A 20,438-nucleotide genomic window follows, 5' to 3' on the forward strand; every position below is an offset into this window, starting at 1 on the left:
AACAGTGTAGGTCTGACTTGGTAGGATATGTACAGCAAATAGTGGACATAGAGAGAGAGATATCAGAAAACATAAGAAAAACATTTGATTATTAACAATCCGGGGAGGGTGTTAGTTTAGGGTTGAAGTTGCCTGGAGGTGTACTTTTATTGCGGTTTTGAAGGAGGATAGAGATGCCCTTTCTTTTATACCTGTTGGGAGCGCATTCCACATTGATGTGGCCATAAACCAAGAACTTGGTCAACTTTGACATCCAACTTAGCCACAAAGTTGGCAAAATAAAACTCGAAAAGATGCTTGTTTGCGCCAACTTATTATTTTTTTAACTGCGTGAGGTTTATGAAATAATTCTTCATCTAAACAGGACGATATAAACATCCCATCCTAGTGAGAGCAGACATACAGTAAGTGATTGTTTTATTATGTTAGTAGTTTGTATTTCTTGTTTAGCACTTAGCAAAAGTGCTACTTGCTGGATCTGCTTACCACTCAGCTTCTAAAACTTGTAGTTCATCCTTTGTATATTCAAGTTAAAAAATATAAGGTTCTCCAATATCGTTTGTCCCAAAGTAGTTGTTGTTGGCTCTCATGAAGTCTGCCATCGTTAGTCGTAGTTATTGTTTAAGTAAAAAGGGAACATTGTGATGTGTCTTTAAAATTATTACGCCTCTGTATGCTTAAAATGACCAATATACATCTATTTTACATGATGTTATTATGAATGTTCCTGTTTCTACATTAAATATATACATACAACTTTGGAGATGTTTTTTTAGAGCGCTTTATAGGCGGAATAAAGCGACTCCCATTACCTCCATTGTTAGCTGCCGTTTTGATAGTGTTTATTTACGAGTTAGAGTACATAAAAAGAAACAAACGTGTGCTTGTCTCACTTAAGGATTGTGAATAATCGAAAAAAACAAAAACGTGCAATTCCCCTCTGAGAGCATTTTATTTAAAGTACTGTATCTTGTACAGTCATTTGGAATGTTCATACTACAGTTTTCTCCCACAGTCCATCCATCCATCCATTTTTTACCGCTTGTCCCTTTCGGGGTGGCGGCTGGTGCTGGAGCCTATCGGGGTACACCCTGGACAAGTCGCCACCTCATCGCAGGGCCAACACAGACAGACAGACAACATTCACACTCACATTCACACAGTAATTTAGGGCCAATTTAATGTTGCCAATCAACCTATCCCCAGGTGCATGTCTTTGGAGGTGGGAGGAAGCCGGACTAATCCATATCACATAAATATATTCTAGTTACGTATTATTTCTGGCGGTTGTTGTCTGTCCTACTCTGTTCAGCAGTACTTGAATGCATCATAAAACCCCTACCTCTCTTTTCTTCTGAGGAAAGAGCGATCATCATAATTCCATGCTAAGACAGCACAGTTTGTAGCTTCAATGTGCACTATTGAATATCTTAGTTGCTCAGACAGTAATGTGTTCATATAAGTTAAGATTGGGGTAGGTTGTTCTGAAGGGGAAATACGTATGTCTCTTGTTTTCATGTTAGCATTTGAGCTAGTGAGCTGGCAACAGAAGTTATCAATTTCAGTTTTTTGATCATTTTAATTTAAAAGGGTAATACTGTCGGAAGTTTTGCTGCGGTCATCATTACTACAGTTAATCATTACACCCCTATAATACAGTCGTGTTTCCCAGTGAAAAATCCAAACATTGTGTCCTACAAAACAGAAGTTCTGATTAGATCCGTGCTGTGAATTACTCCCGCTCCTCTCCAAATACTACTGTAACTGGATAGATTCATATCTTGTCCCACCCGCAAAATGACAAAATTAAATATGATAGGATTTTGTCTCTGTCAACATTTTCGTCTTGTTTTTATCCGTAGATGAAATTGTCAATTTCGTCGTCGTTATTGTTGTCGACGTGCATTTGTTGGGATTCGTTATCGTCCTATTTTAGTCAGAGGAAAATAGGTCGTTGACGATAATTAAGATGACAATTTTTAGTCAACAAAATTCAGTGTTTGATACTTGTTTGTATTGACAAATGTGCTGTTTTAGACTGTAATATTGTTCACATAAGGACACTTATTACATATGTCCAGGGTCGCCGTATAGGGGGGAAAGGTGATGACAATTGTAAGGGCCCATAGCCCGCTAGGGCCCACACAAAACCCTCAATAGCCTCAATGACAAAATGATTATGCATACACTGAACTAATATAAATTCAATTCAATTGTGAATTAAAACAAAGCCACCAGTCATACAATATTGTAATTTTTATAATTTAAATAACCCCCTTAGCCCCTTCTTAAAAAATAGTTTGGCCATACACGGTTCGTTCTTCCTGCCATGGTACTTCCTCATCACAATTAAGCGAGCGCGACCGAACTTCAGCAGGGTTAGGATACCCGCCCCAAAAAGCACAGCTACGGACATCAGAAAATAGTTGGCAAAGAGGCCAGGAGTGGGAACAGCAGAGCAGGGGCCCAGGACATCAACAACTTTTTGGTGAGCAAGTAAAACTACAGACGGCGGGTGAAACAATTAGCTGACTTGTTCATTCGTTTCCTGTCTGTAACCTTACCTTTGACGGGCATTAGCTGTCATCTGGCCGCGCTACACTCTGGACAAGTCGCAAGTTCATTGTAGATCAACGGTGTGACGGAGCATGTGTGTTTCAGTGCTCCAGTACGCGCCCATTCAGAGGCTACATTGAATTTTGTTATGACACATTCAAGTTCTACTCTGTAATTAATAATTACCTTGTCAGATGCTCATATTACTAACTATGAACATTTGAAGAAGGTCAGTTACTTTATAATGATGTCTTCAATGTGGTCTTGTAAAATGTGTTATTAGTGGGACATTTGAATAGCTAACAAAACAGTTAAATGTTCAAAGATTTGTTTTTGTTTGTTGTCATAACAATATAAGATAAAACAGACCATAATAGCTGACAACAACAAACTAAAAAAGATTATTTAGAATTTGGAACAGTTTTACATTGACTTTCATATTATAACATTACCTGGGACTAGGGATGTGTAACGTTAAGATTGTATCAATACGATACCCTTACCGATATTCCTTATAAATTCCGGTATTTATCGCTACTCTTATCTGTACTATATATATTTGGTGTAAATAAAGATGTTTAAAAATGCATTTGAGTTCAAAAATGTATTGGCACAAGAGGTTAACATCATGTAAAATCTCACAGCAGGGAAGTCTTTTATCAACACCTGCTTTTTAAGTCTCAAACAAGTCAACTACGTTTGCAGTGCAAGGTGCAACGCAGTTGTGTCATCATATTGTAAAGACCACACAGATCCATCACTGTGTTTCTATCCATTACAATTACACTCAGCTGGAAATAATATTTATGTAGGCAGAACACAGAGCTTCTACTGTATACCATAAATTATATCATATCAAATGAATCATTAATACAATTTAATAGCATATTAGGTGGGTGTACAAGATTATGTTAAAGCAAGGTGTGTTTCGGTGCCACGTAAACGTGATGCGATATATTGACGTCAGATGGTGACTAAGGACCTGTCAGTGGATGTTATTTTGCTTCTGAGTACTTTATGGCTGATTATATTACTTCAATTTTTCACTTTTTTGAGTGGATTAATATGAGCCTGTGGAGGATTGGATTGCTAGACACTGGACTTTAAGGGTCTTTTGAGGAAGAAATATTGTTGCATTTCATGGAAGCTGCTTTTATACCTAATCATGGCACCCACCTGTTCCCAATTAGCCTGTTCACCTGTGGGATGTTTCAAATAAGTGCATTCCTCAACTTGCTCAGTCTTTTTTGCCACTTGTGCCAGGTTTTTTCAAACATGTTGCTGGCATCAAATTCCAAATGAGCTAATATTTGCAAAAAATAACAACGTTTACCAGTTTGAACTTACGTGGACCCCGACTTAAAGAAGTTGAAAAACTTATTCGGGTGTTACCATTTAATGGTCAATTGTACTATACTGTGCAATCTACTAATAAAAGTTTCAATCAATCAATCAAAAGTATCTTGTCTTTGCAATGTATTCAATTGAATATAGGTTGAAAAGGATTTGCAAATCATTGTTTTCTGGTTTTATTTACGATTTACACAACATGCAAACTTCACCGGTTTTGGGTTTTGTAAAATAAAAGTCGCAACACCTTAAAAATGAGTGTTTTTTCACGTGAAAATATTGTAATAAAATGTATGAATGGATGTATAAAGTATAATATATTTGTGAGGGTTCTAATCTTTTTATGGCTGTCAAGTAGAGGAAACACGGACATCAGCGTGGATCTACGGGGGCTTTATTTTTCAACTCACATGTAAGCAAATGCGCCACAGCGTCAATTTCAGTCCTTTGCTTTTTCTTCGGTATCAAAATATATATTTATATATTACATATAGCGTATTATTTGCGCACTATTGACAATTGATGCCCCGGAAATGTGGTCATCTTAAATAGACTATGCTCACCAAAACCGGATGTTGTGATGAAATATCCACTTCCGCTGACGTATTTCCTAGTGCACACGAATGATGTAGCTCGCCCAAAGCTGACGAAAAAGTCACATTTCGCAATGCGACCTTTTAGGTTGCATCACATTGTTTAGACTGAAGTCACATTTCAAAAGATTCATGATTACTTCCTGACTTGGCCTGAATCTGATGTGAAAAAATAAAATTTGAAGCACTTTAAAGCGTTCAGACCGCCAAAAAAAATATGATCTGTGTCACACGAAGGCAAAAAAATCTGATTTGGTGTGCAGTGTAAACGGGTCCTATATAGTCTATATTCAAGTGGCTTTGTGCAAAACTGCCACTGACATTTTAGTAACATATTTCAAAGTGTTTTTATTTTTAAATATAAATTTTAATTATTTTCCAGTATGTGAGCACCCTTTGAAAAATAAGAGGAAAACTTCTATAGGCACAAGTGGTGCCACACAATTTTGAAAATCAAGACTACATTTCTTGCAATTAGGTGCATTTCTACATTATATTTTATCTTTAGATTCCATTTTTATCTACCAACCTCTTTTATTATGTAAATTATGTAATATACCACATAATTTTAGTTTTTTTTAGTATACAATTTATTAATTATTATCAATAAAAATGTAATGTCAAATTCTATAACATGCATGTAAAGAACATGTTCCCCATTTGTCAACTCTATCCTGTAGCCATGCCCCCTCGGGTAATATACTTCCAGTGTTGTGATCTCTGTTTACATCTGTCACCTCAAAAATATATCTTCTCGCTGGCTACTAAGAAATACTAACAGTATTCGAATTGTAATCATCCAAATATGATTAGCAGGAAAGTGGACAGCTGCCAATGTTGTGTCTCGGAGAGCAAACAAAGGCAACCATTAGTAAGCAAGCGAGATGATGCTAACTATGCTAAATAGCGAGCTTGTTTTGGTGCTCCTGATTGTCTCCCCATCCTGCAACTCAGTGCAGTGTTTAGGCAAGAGGAACAGCGAGTACCTGCAGCTGAGGCAAGCATTCAACAAATGTTGTCTGGAACGTATTTTTTGTATATTTAATTTTTTTTAAAAGCAAAAGTGATATTTTGACACAAAAATGTTTGAATGTGTCTTCCGTAGAAACACTACAACACACACTGTGCTAAGGTGACAAATGAGATGCCAGCAGAGGCAGAGTTGAGGATAAACGTCTAATACACATACTTTGTGGGGAGGAATTGCCTCATTTACAGAACAATGGCGACATGATAGGCTGGACTAATCCAGCCATTTGGCTCCCTCTTGGGAGTTCCAGTGTTAACTGCATGACAACTGCACTGCCATAATCGTCCCCCTGTGGTAAAAAACTATAACAATAATAACTTCCTTACACATGCTTTGATCTTCCTCTGCCCTTTTTGCCCCTTTGTGGTGAATATTTATACAGCATGTTCCTTAAACATGCTTTGATCTTCCTGAAATGTTTGATGGTGGGTCGGAGTATTGGGTGGAAAGCAACTGCATTACTGCAGTGGCGCCATTATCGCCTCCTTGTGGTGGAAAATAATAACCGCCTTACTCAAGCTCCAATCTTCCTGAAATGTTTGATGGTGGGTTGGAGTTTTGGGTGGGACACAACTGCATGACTAATGCGGGGCCATTATTGCCCCCTTGTGGTGGAAATTAATAACAGCATTACACATTCTCTGATCTTCCTGAAATTTTTGATGATGGGTTGGAACCCAACTGCATAACTACTGCTACTAACTACTACCTGTATCGCCCCCTTGTGATGGGCTACTATAACAGTCATAACTTCCTTATGCATGGTCTGATCTTCTTGTAATGTTTTGATGGTTGGTTGGTGGGGATTGGGTGGGACGCAACTGCATGACTGCTGCTGCGCCATTATTTCCCCCTTGTGGTGAAAGATTATAACTGTCATAACTTCATTCCACATGCTCCAGTTTTTCTGACATTTTAATGGTGGGTGGAAGCATTGCGTGGGACGCAACTGCATGACTACTTTGACGCCTGTATTTCCCCATTGTGATAAAAAACTATAACTGCAAAAACTTCCTAACAGATGTTCCGATTTTCCTGGAATTTTTGATGGTGGGTCGAAATATTGGGTGGAAGTCAACTGCATTACTGCAGTGGTGCCAGTATTGCCCACTTGTGGTGAAAAATGACAACTGTTATAACGTCCTTGCACGTTCTCCGATCTTCCTGAAATTTTTGGTGGTGTGTCAGGGCATCGGAAATGACTTCACCGCATGAACCCCGCGGGGGCCTGTTAACGCTGCTCGCAGCTTTAATTAAAACATTTTTTTAAAACATATGCTGTCCAGCCGATGTAGATGCCCATATCTGCTGTACAGAATTGCTTTACAAGAGAAAATTGTGGGATACTTCTCTTGTTGCCTCATTTGAATTGGACTTTATTAAATGGATGTATTTAATATTTGGCGCAGTCGGACCGAAGCAGGACGGGATAAAAAGAAGAAGAAAAATAAGACAGAGGGGGAAATTGTGGGGAAAATAGGGTAATAAAACAGAGAGACAACAACAACAAAAACATCCTCAAAAACAACAACAGCAGATGAATCCATCCATATTCCAATTTAAATGATACTCATCCCTACTCAAAGGTAGCTCTGTCTTGTGACATTAAAAGCAAGTCTTTTTGCAAATGTGTCAATAAAATTTTGCAAATTGGATGACCGTGCTTCGTTCCCCGTTTTTTGCAGCCAGCTAGTAGTTTCTTGTTTTTTAGGATGTTTTTCTTTCCACACAGCGGCTGGTGGAGGCAGCAGAAGACGCGCATCATCAGCACGAAGATAACCCAGACTTGCAGGTAAGGCTGGAACTAGGAAAACAAAAGAAAACAGGAAAAAAAACGATAGAGAGATTCATTTGGCCATAAGGGGGATCAGCAAAGGTGAGAGGAAGGTGATAGATGCTATAAGTCTTTAATTGGCTAGGCATGGTCCTTCACATGGGTGTCAGCATCGATACATATTGCATCCTTGTAGAAGGCTGCAGCTCCTTGATGTCACAACCCATCCCTGACAGGATGTTTCACATACTGAAGATTTATACCTGAATCAGGACTGCCAGTGTGCCAGGTGTGCTAGAGGGATTGAACGCTTTCCTTTCTTTTCGACTTTATTCAACAACATTTAAACATCTGCTTGCGTTAGGGACAATAGAAAAGCTCCCATTGCGCATTTTCAAGCTGCATTGAGCTTCCTTAGTCTCTGCAGAGGGAATGCAGTATTTTTGTCGTTTATTAGACGCCCCCACCCCACCTCTCTCTTTCTTTCTCCCTCTCTCGCCTTCCCCATCTTTGTCCATAGGACTAAGATAAATGAAACTCTCTTTCACAGAGCATTGTTTCACGTACCCGACTCCAGATTGGAAATCCACTCGAGCAACAAAACTCTGAAATAACCGCAGCACTTTAAAGTTAATAGAAGCGTTTACAACAGTTGAATACAGTTACTTCCTGTCCCCATACTGTTTACACTGATTTCACATTACCAGATCTCTAATGGAATTTTATATCCATATATGTTTCATATAAATTTGGAATTGTAAAAACCTTTTCCCCATGACTTTGAATCATCAACCTAAACCCTGTAAAATTGTTCTACCACAGCCGAGAGAGATCCAGCACAAGACTTGAATCTAACATTTAGCCTTTACAAAGATGATAATGCATATGTTTTTAAATGATGATGTCCTTATAGTGGTGTAAAAATATTTTTAACTTCACCCAGTAGGGGTGTAACAATATGAAAATTCATATCACGGTTATTGTATTTATGAATGTGCTCAAAAAATATTTATACACACACTTTTTTTTTTTAACTACCGGTACAATAAATAAACACAATATACTATCTTGGCAAAGGAAATATTAAGTATTGTTCTGGCTTTTTAAGAGCCATAATTTTATTTTGAGTGTCAGAATATGTGTAATCTTAAAAGTTGTAAAAAATAAAAATTGTTGATAAACCGTCTCTATTAATAAGGTTGTCTTTGTCTGTGCCGTGTTCTTTGAGTATAGAACAAACACTCTGTTCTAAGAGAGCACAGCCTGCAGGTTCAATGTGCACAATTTAATATCTTAGTTGCTCAGATAAATATGTGTATGTGTAAGGTATGTCGTTTCTTAATAGGGAAAGACATTAATGTTTTGTATTCATGTTAGCATTTAATCTAGCTAAGGAGCTAATGCTAGTCAGTTCGTGAGTTTATCAAAGTGTTGTTCTCAATTACGGTGTTTTGATCATTTTAATTAAAATAATTGAAAACAGTAATAGTAATGTTATCATTAATACCGTTAATCGATACGTCCTTATCGCATGGTATGATACAGTACAGTTCCTCACTTTTGCTTTGGACAGGAACGGTAGTACAATTATTTAAATAATACCCCTCTAACAATGTTAACTCAAATGAGAAATAGTTTTTACTGTAATGGCCGACATTTTGATGCAGCTCTTGTGTTGCATGGTTTATGTGTACCTAATGTTGTGGCTTGTAAATTAACAGTTTTTCGAAATTTTATTTTGTGTTTGTAGGTTGTTGTAATAGGGATTACAGCATGGGGAAATATTTGCTTATGTCCGAAAGTTGTCACAGACAGAATGTACCGAGCATTCGGTTGATGAAACCATAAAAAATAATGACATTACGATATCAACCTGCGTTAATGATGTGATGTCATGACATTGCCCCTCGTGGTATCATTCTGACAATGTGCATTTTTACGGCCCATTTCACTGACCATGATGTGATAAGAAAAGCCTTATCTTATCTGAGCTGCTGTGAGTGCAGACGCTGCAGCTTTTTTTGCATTGACCCCAAGAGGATTGGCCTGTTCAAGGGAGGACATATCAGGGCTGATGTCTCCTATCATTTTTTTTCATTGCTGCATCAGCAAGTTTATTAACATAACTTTTAGCTTTGTTATAGGAAATCTATTACTTGGGCCGTTAAACAGGCTGAGTATGACTGTAGAAAAATGTGCAGAAGAGGCATTTGTTGACTCAGTTAACTTGTTTTCTGACTCTCACTCTCCCAATGTAAAGATAAAAAGTTGTTTTAATAATTTTGTTTTATTTATTAAATATTGAATCATATGAAAATCTAAAATAATTGAATGTAAATATAAAGATAATAATATATGCAAATAAATATATGAACTTGGGCTGACATCAACGCATGCGATTAATCACAAAAAATTATCGCATTAATCATGTAAGTACGCAGAGTAAACGCACAATTTTTTTTGGCCATGGTCCTTTACCTTAACCACAGATGATTACCTGAAAGGTGATCATCAGTGATGCATACGTCAGTGCAAAAATAAGTGAGGAGACTCCGACTGGTGTACTCACTGGCAAATTTATTCCCCACATAAATCTAGACTGGGCTTTAGATACAATTGTCGAGAGGGACAAGCGGTAGAAAATGGATAGATGGACGGAGTAGTAACCTGTGATTAAAAAAATATAATTTACCAGCACAAAATAACATATATTTGACGCTACATATCTTATTATATTTATAAATATTTCTCTTTTTAAAGATCTAAGCCATTTTATATGGTGCTGTAATGTATTTTTTTATATTTTGAAACCTTATAATTTATTTCAGTACTATAAATCCTACCATTATGCAATGATTATACATATGTTTGAATGACAAGGATCTATGAACGAACCTTCTGTGGCCTCCGCAGGCTGTGCTGTAGGGCAGTTTTGTGCAGGAAGGCCTCCAGACGACTGCAGTAGTGCAGCAGAAACAGCGCGGCGTCTTGCAGAGAGCTGCAGTGTCCCGTGGCCTGCTTGACTGTAATAACCCCCACGCTTTACGGCCCTCTGTACAGCAGCTCTGCTGAGGATGCATTATTCCTGCACAGCCCCTGCAACCCCTCCCCTCAGCAACACCATCACCTCTCTGCAGCTCGTCAGAGAGCTGCTCAGGCGTGGTATGAGCTGTCACAAGCTGGTTGATGGTGATGCCCGCATAGCCTACCCTTCGAATGTGAAGCCTTCTTCCCCCCTCCACTCTTTCTTCCTCTCTCACTGCAGAAGGCCACAAAGAGGCCAATCAGGCAGGAAGAGGTAGTTTTTCTTCTTAAGTAGCAGCCACAGAATGGTGGGACAGACTAACTATTTTCCTTTAGGGAAGCAAGACATTTCATTGGTTGTCATATTTCTATTTGCAGCAACATTTCCGGACTAACCACTACACAAGTAAATCCATTTCACCCACAACCGTATGTCTTACTGTTTTTAAACATGGATTTGTCTTTAATTTAGTCCTTGTTTAGGTAAAAATCAGCAAAGGTAACAAGATGTGATGAATAGTAGTGTCAGTTTGTTTTAATTGTTGATTCTATCGTAACTCACTTGCTACTTTGAAATGTCGCCCTCTAATACTTTGAATTATAGTAAACCTTTGTTTATTGCTGTTAATTGGTTTCAGGCCTGACTGTGGTAAATTAATTTCCCCAAAGTAGGAGTTAGTAATTATAGCAAATATTTTCATAGTGAGAGCATAAAAAAACAATTTACAATTTTGTTAACAAGTTTTTTTTAATCATTTGATAGCCCACCAGACATGAAATAACACCCACTAGTCACCTCTAACCTCCTTCAATTCAACATATTAATTCTGCCTGAGGCTGAGCCGTTCAGAGGCGCAGCGCACTTAAATTTGGTCTTCTCTAGTAGACAACACTACTGTAGTATTGATAGTTGTTCATTTAGCCATTTTAATGCTTGAAATGCTTAATTTAGGCCGAAAATATGTAGAATATCTCTTTTTTTTTTTAAATCTGCAAACGTCAAAGCGGGAGCCTAGACTAATACTGGAGGTCATGGGTGCATGAACTACGGCAATGAAAGAAAGCGGTGTAAGAAGGAGTTTTACTTTAAATCAGAACTTTCACTTAAATGATACCTAAATGAACACCTGAGTCACTCCCATTATACATATGGACATATCAAATACAATAATAAGAATATTAAATACAACAATTAACTGAAATTGCTACTTACTTGTATCCCTGTGGTTGACATGCACACTGACAGGGGTGTTGCAAGGAAGGGAGAGACAGGCTTTTAGGAAAGAAGAAGTCCTCAACAATAGCTATGTGCACATTTAATCGAATTCAAAGCTTAACCGGAGTAAAAATGCTTAATGTAAACACGCCATTCGGAATATTCTGACCCTATCACACACGTTTGAATCAAAATTTCATTCCGATCGAGACGAGTGGTTTATGCCGATAGCCATTCGGATTGTAGCGCATGAAAACACATCTTCCGAAATTCAGGTTAGAATTATTAGAACTTTGTTGTCAGTTATACTTTGGTGGTGGAGCGGGGACAAAATGTAATAGTCTCGGAATGAAGCGATTGTCTTGCTGCTGTCTCCCCCCCCCCATTCAACATGTACAGATGTAGCATTATATGCTGTTGAGTTTGTTGCTTTAAAGCGAGCTGACTGCACAATTATACATAAAACGCACTCAATAATGACTACCACCTCAAAAAACGGAATGGAATTGTGCTGTCTTTGTACTGAATAAACCACCCAGAAGGAACATTAAGAATGTGCATGTTCTCCCCGTGACTGCGTAGGTCACTCCGGGTACTCCGGCTTCCTCCTACTTCCAAAAACATGCACCTGTGGATAGGTTGATTTGATTGGCAACACTAAATTGGCCCTAGTGTGTGAATGTGAGTGGGAATGTTGTCTGTGTTGGCCCTGTGATGAGGTGGCAACTCGTCCAGGGTGTACCCCGCCTATCGCCCGAATGCAGCTGAGATAGGCTCCAGCACCCCCCGTGACCCCGAAAGGGACAAGCGGTAGGAAATGGATGGAGGGATTTACAATATTAAGTATGAACAGTAAAACACTAAATATAAAAAAATGCAATAAAGATTTGTCAAACACTGCAAAACATGAACGCAAATGATAAACAAACACCCTCATATACAATATCACTTTTCTGCTGAACAGAACTTTGTTGTAGAAATTCCACGTCTGCCCCTGTCACTCGTGTCTCACGCTGGCTGCTCTGTAAACAAACCCTGCTCACAATGCTTTGTGCCTTGCCTGCCTGGAGCGGCTGTGACATAGTCCCTATGATTGCCGTAAAAAGAATATAGTATATCACTCAAAAGCACAGATTGCAACCAGTGGAAGACTTTCTATAGTTCAAGACTTACGGTAATTTGAAAAGGTCACTTCAACACCATATTGACGGCTACAACTTTAGATGTTCAGGGTTTAATAAAATATATTGGAGCATCCAGCAGTCCTGATTGAAACGCTTATTGACTGCATAGGGTCCGCGGCTGTATTTTGCCCTCACTATAATCCCCCAGGGGGATCCAATATCATTTTAAAAGCCCCTGGAATGAGGATGATGGGACCTTTCTGTAACTACAAGAGCAGCGGGTGCAAAACAGATGTATATTTGTGCATATGTAATAATAATGGATTTGATTTATGTAGCTTTTCTAGACACTCAAAGTGCTTTACAGTAGGAACTAACTGAGAACCCATCATTCATTTACTCCGTTCTTACCACACCTTGATTGTGGTAAGCTACATTTGTAGACTGCGTTGAGTTTGTTGCTTTAAAGCGAGACTAGCAAAAACAAAAGTATGGTCTGAAGTGTCATGTGTCAATATAACAATAAAAGAAAGGATCCAGTTGTCATCTTAAGGAGCTGTTTTATTCACCTTAAAGCTACTCCAAGTGCTAACTGGTAGCTTTTAGAGACGTACACAAAATATCGTAACATGAAGACGTGCCGCAACCCGCCCATAATCACAACATAAAAAGCACAGAACAGCTCCATTTCAAAAAGAGAGGTAAAACAAAAGTAGTGAACAGAAGCAAAAAATGATAAATAAATATTGTAATAACGTCAGACAAGCAGAAGTCTATTGCTTCTTCAGCACCTGCAGTGAGTGAACTTGTCCAAAAGATGATACCATAGCACAAACAACACACCTTTCTGTTTATGTTAGGTTCTGCGCATGTCAAATAAAAGTATTCAGATTTAAGGTGTGATGCATGAAAATGCACGTCATAATCAGTAAAAAAAAAATCAGGATCCATGTACACAGTTAACATTGTAATCTGAATGATGATCAGATTAAATGCATGTTGTCCACGTACAAGTGGCTAATGAGACCACTATCAACTATCACGGTCAAAGATACTGTCAATCTCCATCATGATGGACTCAACGTTTTATAGGCATTTCTTCCCTTTTCTAAACATTTTACCATCTCTAATTTTACTTTCACATTTTTTTTTCTTTAAAGTTGTGGTATTATGTTTTTTGCTAGATTTAAAACCCTTCTATGTGGTCTACATAACATGTAATAGTGGCGCTTTGGTCAAAATGTTGCATAGATTGTTACAGACCATCTTCCAGCGGCCTTTTGACCGTCACTTCAGGGTGCGTCACTTCAGGGTGCCCCGTTTTGTGGACACTCTTATGTACTTGCGTCTATGTGCCTCTACTTTGAATGTGTCATCTCCCCATCAGCCATGTAGAATTTAGCGCTTAAATACGAATCTACTGACAGACACTGTATAAGTTAGAACTATATGTTACTTTGTATTAGAAATGGCAAAAGCGGAGGATGCATGTGCATGTGAGCCAAACTGCGCAACAACAAATTTAGAGAAAAATAAGGAATTTATTGACTATAACGTCTGACTGTAACGGCCGACTCGCGCAAAGCTCATCGGGTAATCCTCAACCATATATGGCGATATCCGCTGACATAACTAAGGCATATGAAGGAAGGCAAGATTGTTTTATAAAAATCTCCACCATGCCTCGTTGGTTTGATTTGAAATTTTTGAGACTTATGCAGATTCCAAATGCACAAAACAGGTACCAATAGGTAAGAAAACCAGATTTTGCATAATAGGGCCCCTTTAAAGCACTCATGCATGGAAGACATAATGAAGGGGGGAAAGTTAGGAAAAAATGAAAGTTTTCCTTCCTCAGTGTATTCTTCTGCAGTGTGTGTAACTTATTTTTCAATTTGTGGCAGAGCTACTGTTCTACCACATGTGTAGTTATGAGTAAGAATTGTGTCGGTTATATTCTTTCCGTCTTCAAATTTATTTTCAGTACGAGTACTTCAATGCTGTGCTGATCAACGAAGTGGACAACGAGGGCAACAACGTGGAGCTGGGAGGAGAGTTCCTCCTGGAGCCCAACGACCACTTCAACAACCTGTCAGTCAACCTCAGCCTCAGTGTGGTGCAGGTTCCCACCAATATGTACAACAAAGGTGAGCTTAGGATGGCCTGTGTTTTTATTTTTATAATTTTTTTTACCTTGGAGCTGAAATAACTAAGGGAAAATAAATAAGTGGTTCATGTGAGAAAGTTTGGGGTTATAGTTGGCTGGCAACTGGGGAATCAATACCGAGTCAGAGGCATAAAGAGAAGCGTAACTCCTGAGCTGCTTTTGTTTGACTGTAACGGACTCCTCATAAGTCTTGTGTTCGCCGCATAAAGGAAGGCTGCTGCCAGCTTGTCCACAGGAGGAGGGGAGGCCATGATTTAGTCACAGGCTTTGGGTCTTCTCCCGAGGGACTCAATAAAGGACAAAGGTCAAGCACGCACATGGTTCTGTGAGGAGGATGATTAGCATCATTACCATTTCATTTACATGTCTCTTTCTCTGCCTCCTGTGTGTCCGTAATCACATCCTTCATATCCTCAGATCCAGACATAGTGAATGGGGTCTACTGGTCGGAAGCTCTCAACAAAGTGTTTGTGGACAACTTTAATAAAGATCCAACTCTCATCTGGCAGTATTTTGGTAGCGCTAAAGGTTTCTTCAGGCAGTACCCCGGTGAGTGATATGTGTGTGTGTTTGCTGTTTGGCAGGGGGGAGTCTCAAGGGAACCATCAGAACAAATGACATCAAATGGCTTAAAGGGTAATTTTACCAATGTTGTAATTTTACAGCCCATCAGAGACAATGCGCACAAACTGAGTGTAATTAATTATAATTTGCAATTGAGCTTTTGCAGCCACACTGAGGGGCCATAGGCTGCCTGATCCAAACTTATCAGGCCTCATTGATGTGAAACGTGTGAGGAAGGTTCTCTGCAGTATCCGGCAGACACTGTCTCCGAATATAATATCATACAGGCAAATGACAGAAAAAAATCTGATAGATTTTTGTTTTACTTCGTAATAATTATCTTCTCCATGTTACATGCATATATACAGCCAGCAAAGAACAATGATTAGATTTTGTATATATTCAAAATCGAAGTGTTTATCCTAGATTTCAGAGTTCGATCTGTGACTTTTTTCTGTAGGGGTGAAGTGGCATCCAGATGAACATGGAGTCATAGGCTTTGACTGCAGGAACAGGAAGTGGTACGTTTTTACGTTCTCTTTTATCAGTTATGTTGTAGTGAATTATTGATTGTCAGAATTTAAAACTGCAGTTGCCAGGTTGTTTTTAAAAAAAACAGCATGACTATCCTACATACTACAGGTACATCCAGGCAGCAACATCCCCCAAAGATGTTGTTATCTTAGTGGATGTCAGCGGTAGCATGAAGGGATTGAGACTGACCATTGCCAGACAAACGGTCTCTTCCATTTTAGACACACTTGGAGATGATGACTTCTTTAACATCATTGCAGTAAGTGAGAACTTTTACTGTGGCTTTTTTGTGTTAATGCACATGTAATCTCTACGCTTACTGGACAATTGCTAAATCTAATGAAATATGTAGTGTAATGCTAAAGGTATTTTTAGCGGCCCTTTTCAGACTTTTGCATGTGTTTAAAATGTTGTACTCTTGTTCTACATGATGTGGAAGTTCCAATCAATATCAAGAAGTTGGTGTGTGATGCCGCATTTTTCAATATTTTAAAGTCTTCTTTAATGTTTTCTGTAGACCTGGGTTATAAATTGATTGAATCAATTTATTTGAGTCGTTTGTTGCGAACAGTGAACCTTTTGCCCTCAGGAGCTTCCATAGCTTACCCGCTTCTCTCGTTTCCCTAACAGAGATGCACATAGAGCAACAACATGGCTACTGCTAACGAGAGTGTTCGTTCCCTGGAAAAGAAAAGTACTGTCCGTGGTTTAGAACCAATTTGGGTTTGCGGCAGCAGATGTGGAACAAGTGCCCGAAAGGCAACAGCACAACACACATATTCTGTCCTTTTAAACAGTGTTCGTAACCATTGTTGGGCCGCAAGCGCACCCTAGATGGCCACCAAAATATACTGTATCTGTTTCTAAGCTGTACGTATGGGCCGCTGCGATACTCAGTTGTAATACTCTTTTCCACCACTTGTGGCAGTAATGACAATATCAAACAAACAGAAGAAGTCTGGAGCTAAAGTAATAGAGAAGTTTCTTAAAGGCAAAAATTACAAATAAAGTGGTGAAGCGGTATTTTCATTTTCACTATAATTATATTGACGGTTTAGTTATGAAACAAATTCATTATTAATTCAATTAATTTATTTTAGCACAACATGATTTTATGTACATTTATTTTTCGTCAGTTATTTATGAGTCACTTCTTATGCAGTATATTTGGTTAGTATTTATTTTTCTAATCAGTCTGACCTAAGCTTCATTTTTTGGGTTAAACAAATAATCTTTGTGACTAACACATACTGTCATATTATTTGACAAGATTGTAAACAGTAAGTAGGTTAGATACCATTATTAAATACGATTAAAATCAAGAGTAAGATTACTAATTCAGTGTTAATATATGAGTGGGCCCCAGGCCCCTCTGTAGTGGAACAGTTAGGCCCTGAGGTCAAAAAGGTGAAGAACTCCTGTTCTAAAACAGAGGCATCCAGTCGAGTGGGAGGAATGTCAGTCTTTACAAACATAAGAAGACCGCTACAACTAACAAACTCTTGCTAATAAGCAGTTTACTGTGGTGGAATCTTTTAGCCAAGGCTCCACGTATGATGACAGGGTCTCTTAACCATGGTACCGGGGCCCCTTGTTGGGCCGTGAGCACCCCCCTTCAAGGCAGCTAAAAAGTATCTGTTTCTCAGCTGTGGTACGCATCGGTTGCTATTTAACATCAACATAGCCATTAGAGACGTAATATTTGTAATCTGTGCTAATATTACAGCGGACATCACTTAAAACAAGTTGTAAGGCTCTGCATATGGCTAGTGTGACATCCTAGGTCAGACCTGGGCATTCTGCGGCCCGCGGGCCGCATCCGGCCCTTTGTGCGTCCCTGTCCGGCCCGCGTGAGGCCAATTATAAATTACAAAATAAATTTTAAAAAGTATCTATGTCGAGTGTGCAATACAACGGTGCTGCTTTTGTTTTGAAAATCGTTATTTGTATTACTTCCGTGTGGACGTATGCGTGTGCGTGATTGTGAGTGAATGTGAACAACTGCAATTACAAAATAAAGTTGAAAAAACATCTATGTCCTGCGCGCAATACAACTGTGCTGCTTTTATTTTGAAAAGTATTATTTATGGGCGTGTGTCCGTGTGTAACCTGCGAGTGAAGGTGCACATGCAGCGACAAGTGATGCACGGTTTACACCCGAGACGCCAAAAAGAGAAAAGTTGATGAGGAATGCCGTGTTTTCAACAACACATGAACTGCAAAGCAACGTCCCCTCACCTAAGGTGCGTGCCTGCGCAATTGCGCACTGCTCAAGCGTCCGCTGCGCGCAGCAAGTATATGCCGCGCACCAAATCAAATCCCATCTGAATTCTAAACAAAATAAACATATTTATTCTATGGAATTTTGCAATGCAACTTTGAGTGACAGTGACAACAAGCGGCCCTAACGGTGTTCATCAACACCGTTCAATTGAACACCGTTCAATTATTGTAACGTCTATCGAGATGCTTCGAGGACAGGAATTATATCGATCACTTTATTGAACAAAACTGTTTATATTCGGACATAACCACACCAAAAACATGAGTAAAACAATTCTATCTCGAAAAACTAGTCATTTTCTGCCGTACAAACCAGGCCAAAACCAACTTGTCATCTGTCCCCAACACGCATAGCACTAAACCACTGGTGCGTTTATGGCCACACAAAAAGTCGGACAACTCAAACACCACACAAAGTTACACTATGACTCCTCAGTCATACGTGTGCTTATTTTACTGTCATTTATTATTAATGTTAATTTATTTATATTAGTCATGGAATGCTGTTACACACACTATGTTGAAGTATTACTATTTTTCTTCTTCTTATTATTATTATTATTATTTATCTTACGGTATATATCAAAAATAATTGTCCTGGGTATGACTCAAAACTGCATCCGGTGATGAGGCTTCAGTTCGGGAGTTCTGGAGTTTTGGGGAAGGTGGAGTTACCCCTCAGTCATCATTGCTCCCAGGTCCACTCTGACCCGGGGTGGTAGTACCTGTCAGGGTCCCAGCTATGGGTTGAATAGCATTTCAAAGACCTCAACGGTGGAAGTGGCGGAGGATGACACTGCATGTCACAACGGCACTGAAGGCGGATGAAGGCTGCAACAGAGAGTGGTCTCCAGTTGTCATGGATCCATGCCACTGGATCAAGGCCCCTCTCTGCCAAGGACCGTGTGGTGGCTGCAGGCGCATCAGTCTCCCCACGCTAAAAGACGTCACACGCAGTCGTCCTCCCGAATGGGAATCCATCCATTCTGAGGACAGTCATACTCGACTACGAGTGACTGCCGATGATGATCAAAAATAATATTGAGCAAAATTTAATTGAAATATTGTCGATGTGGCCCTCCAGCAGTGCTCGGGTAGCTCATGCGGCCCCCGGTAAAAATTAATTGCCCACCCCTGTCCTAGGTCAACCGGAAAATGAATTCTAGTGACTGAAGCGGTCCCTTTGCATGTTATGTATATCATAATGTTTTTGATACAATAGTTTAGCTGTAAAAGTGTCATGCAATCCGCTGTATGTGTGCTTTCTTCCCTTTTTAAGGAACACTTTATACATGAGGAAGTTGTTGTGCATTAGGAAAAAAAATCCTAAAAGTCCATAGGAAGGATAAAAGCTGACTGCACAATTATACATAAAACGCACACAATAATGACTACCACCTCAAAAAACGGAATGGAATTGTGCTGTCTTTGTACTGAATAAACCACCCAGAAGGAACATTAAGAATGTGCATGTTCTCCCCGTGACTGCGTAGGTCACTCCGGGTACTCCGGCTTCCTCCTACTTCCAAAAACATGCACCTGTGGATAGGTTGATTTGATTGGCAACACTAAATTGGCCCTAGTGTGTGAATGTGGGTGGGAATGTTGTCTGTGTTGGCCCTGTGATGAGGTGGCGACTTGTCCAGGGTGTACCCCGCCTATCGCCCGAATGCAGCTGAGATAGGCTCCAGCACCCCCGTGACCCCGAAAGGGACAAGCGGTAGGAAATGGATGGATGGATTTACAATATTAACTATGAACAGTAAAACACTAAATATAAAAAAATGCAATAAAGATTTGTCAAACACTGCAAAACATGAACGCAAATGATAAACAAACACCCTCTTATACAATATCACTTTTCTGCTGAACAGAACTTTGTTGTAGAAATTCCACGTCTGCCCCTGTCACTCGTGTCTCACGCTGGCTGCTCTGTAAACAAACCCTGCTCACAATGCTTTGTGCCTTGCCTGCCTGGAGCGGCTGTGACATAGTCCCTATGATTGCCGTAAAAAGAATATAGTATATCACTCAAAAGCACAGATTGCAACCATTGGAAGACTTTCTATAGTTCAAGACTTACGGTAATTTGAAAACGTCACTTCACACCATATTGACGGCTACAACTTTAGATGTTCAGGGTTTAATAAAATATATTGGAGCATCCAGCAGTCCTGATTGAAACGCTTATTGACTGTATAGGGTCCGCGGCTGTATTTTGCC

At 39.3% G+C, this 20,438-nt stretch overlaps 2 protein-coding genes across 6 annotated transcripts in view; one reads left to right on the forward strand and one right to left on the reverse strand.

Annotated features, from left to right (window-relative positions):
- Positions 1-10,316, reverse strand: part of LOC133653517 (uncharacterized) — a 19,667-nt gene extending 9,351 nt beyond the window's left edge. Inside the window, exon 1 of the mRNA XM_062052892.1 lies at positions 10,199-10,316. The gene's annotated coding sequence lies outside the window, so the exon portion shown is untranslated. The remainder of the gene's footprint in view (positions 1-10,198) is intronic.
- The window catches only part of cacna2d3 (calcium channel, voltage dependent, alpha2/delta subunit 3), a 142,641-nt gene that overhangs the window by 43,908 nt on the left and 78,295 nt on the right, over positions 1-20,438 (forward strand). For all 5 annotated transcript variants that reach the window (XR_009826728.1, XM_062052756.1, XM_062052747.1 and 2 more), the window contains 5 exons: positions 7,262-7,321; positions 14,652-14,814; positions 15,252-15,383; positions 15,859-15,919; positions 16,041-16,191. Coding sequence is in view for 4 of the 5 variants with exons in the window: in XM_062052756.1 (XP_061908740.1) it covers positions 7,262-7,321; positions 14,652-14,814; positions 15,252-15,383; positions 15,859-15,919; positions 16,041-16,191 (567 nt within the window). In the remaining variant the exon portion in view is untranslated. The remainder of the gene's footprint in view (positions 1-7,261; positions 7,322-14,651; positions 14,815-15,251; positions 15,384-15,858; positions 15,920-16,040; positions 16,192-20,438) is intronic.

Source organism: Entelurus aequoreus, linkage group LG01 (genome assembly GCF_033978785.1).
Source record: "Entelurus aequoreus isolate RoL-2023_Sb linkage group LG01, RoL_Eaeq_v1.1, whole genome shotgun sequence".
NCBI classification, from domain to species: Eukaryota; Metazoa; Chordata; class Actinopteri; order Syngnathiformes; family Syngnathidae; genus Entelurus; species Entelurus aequoreus.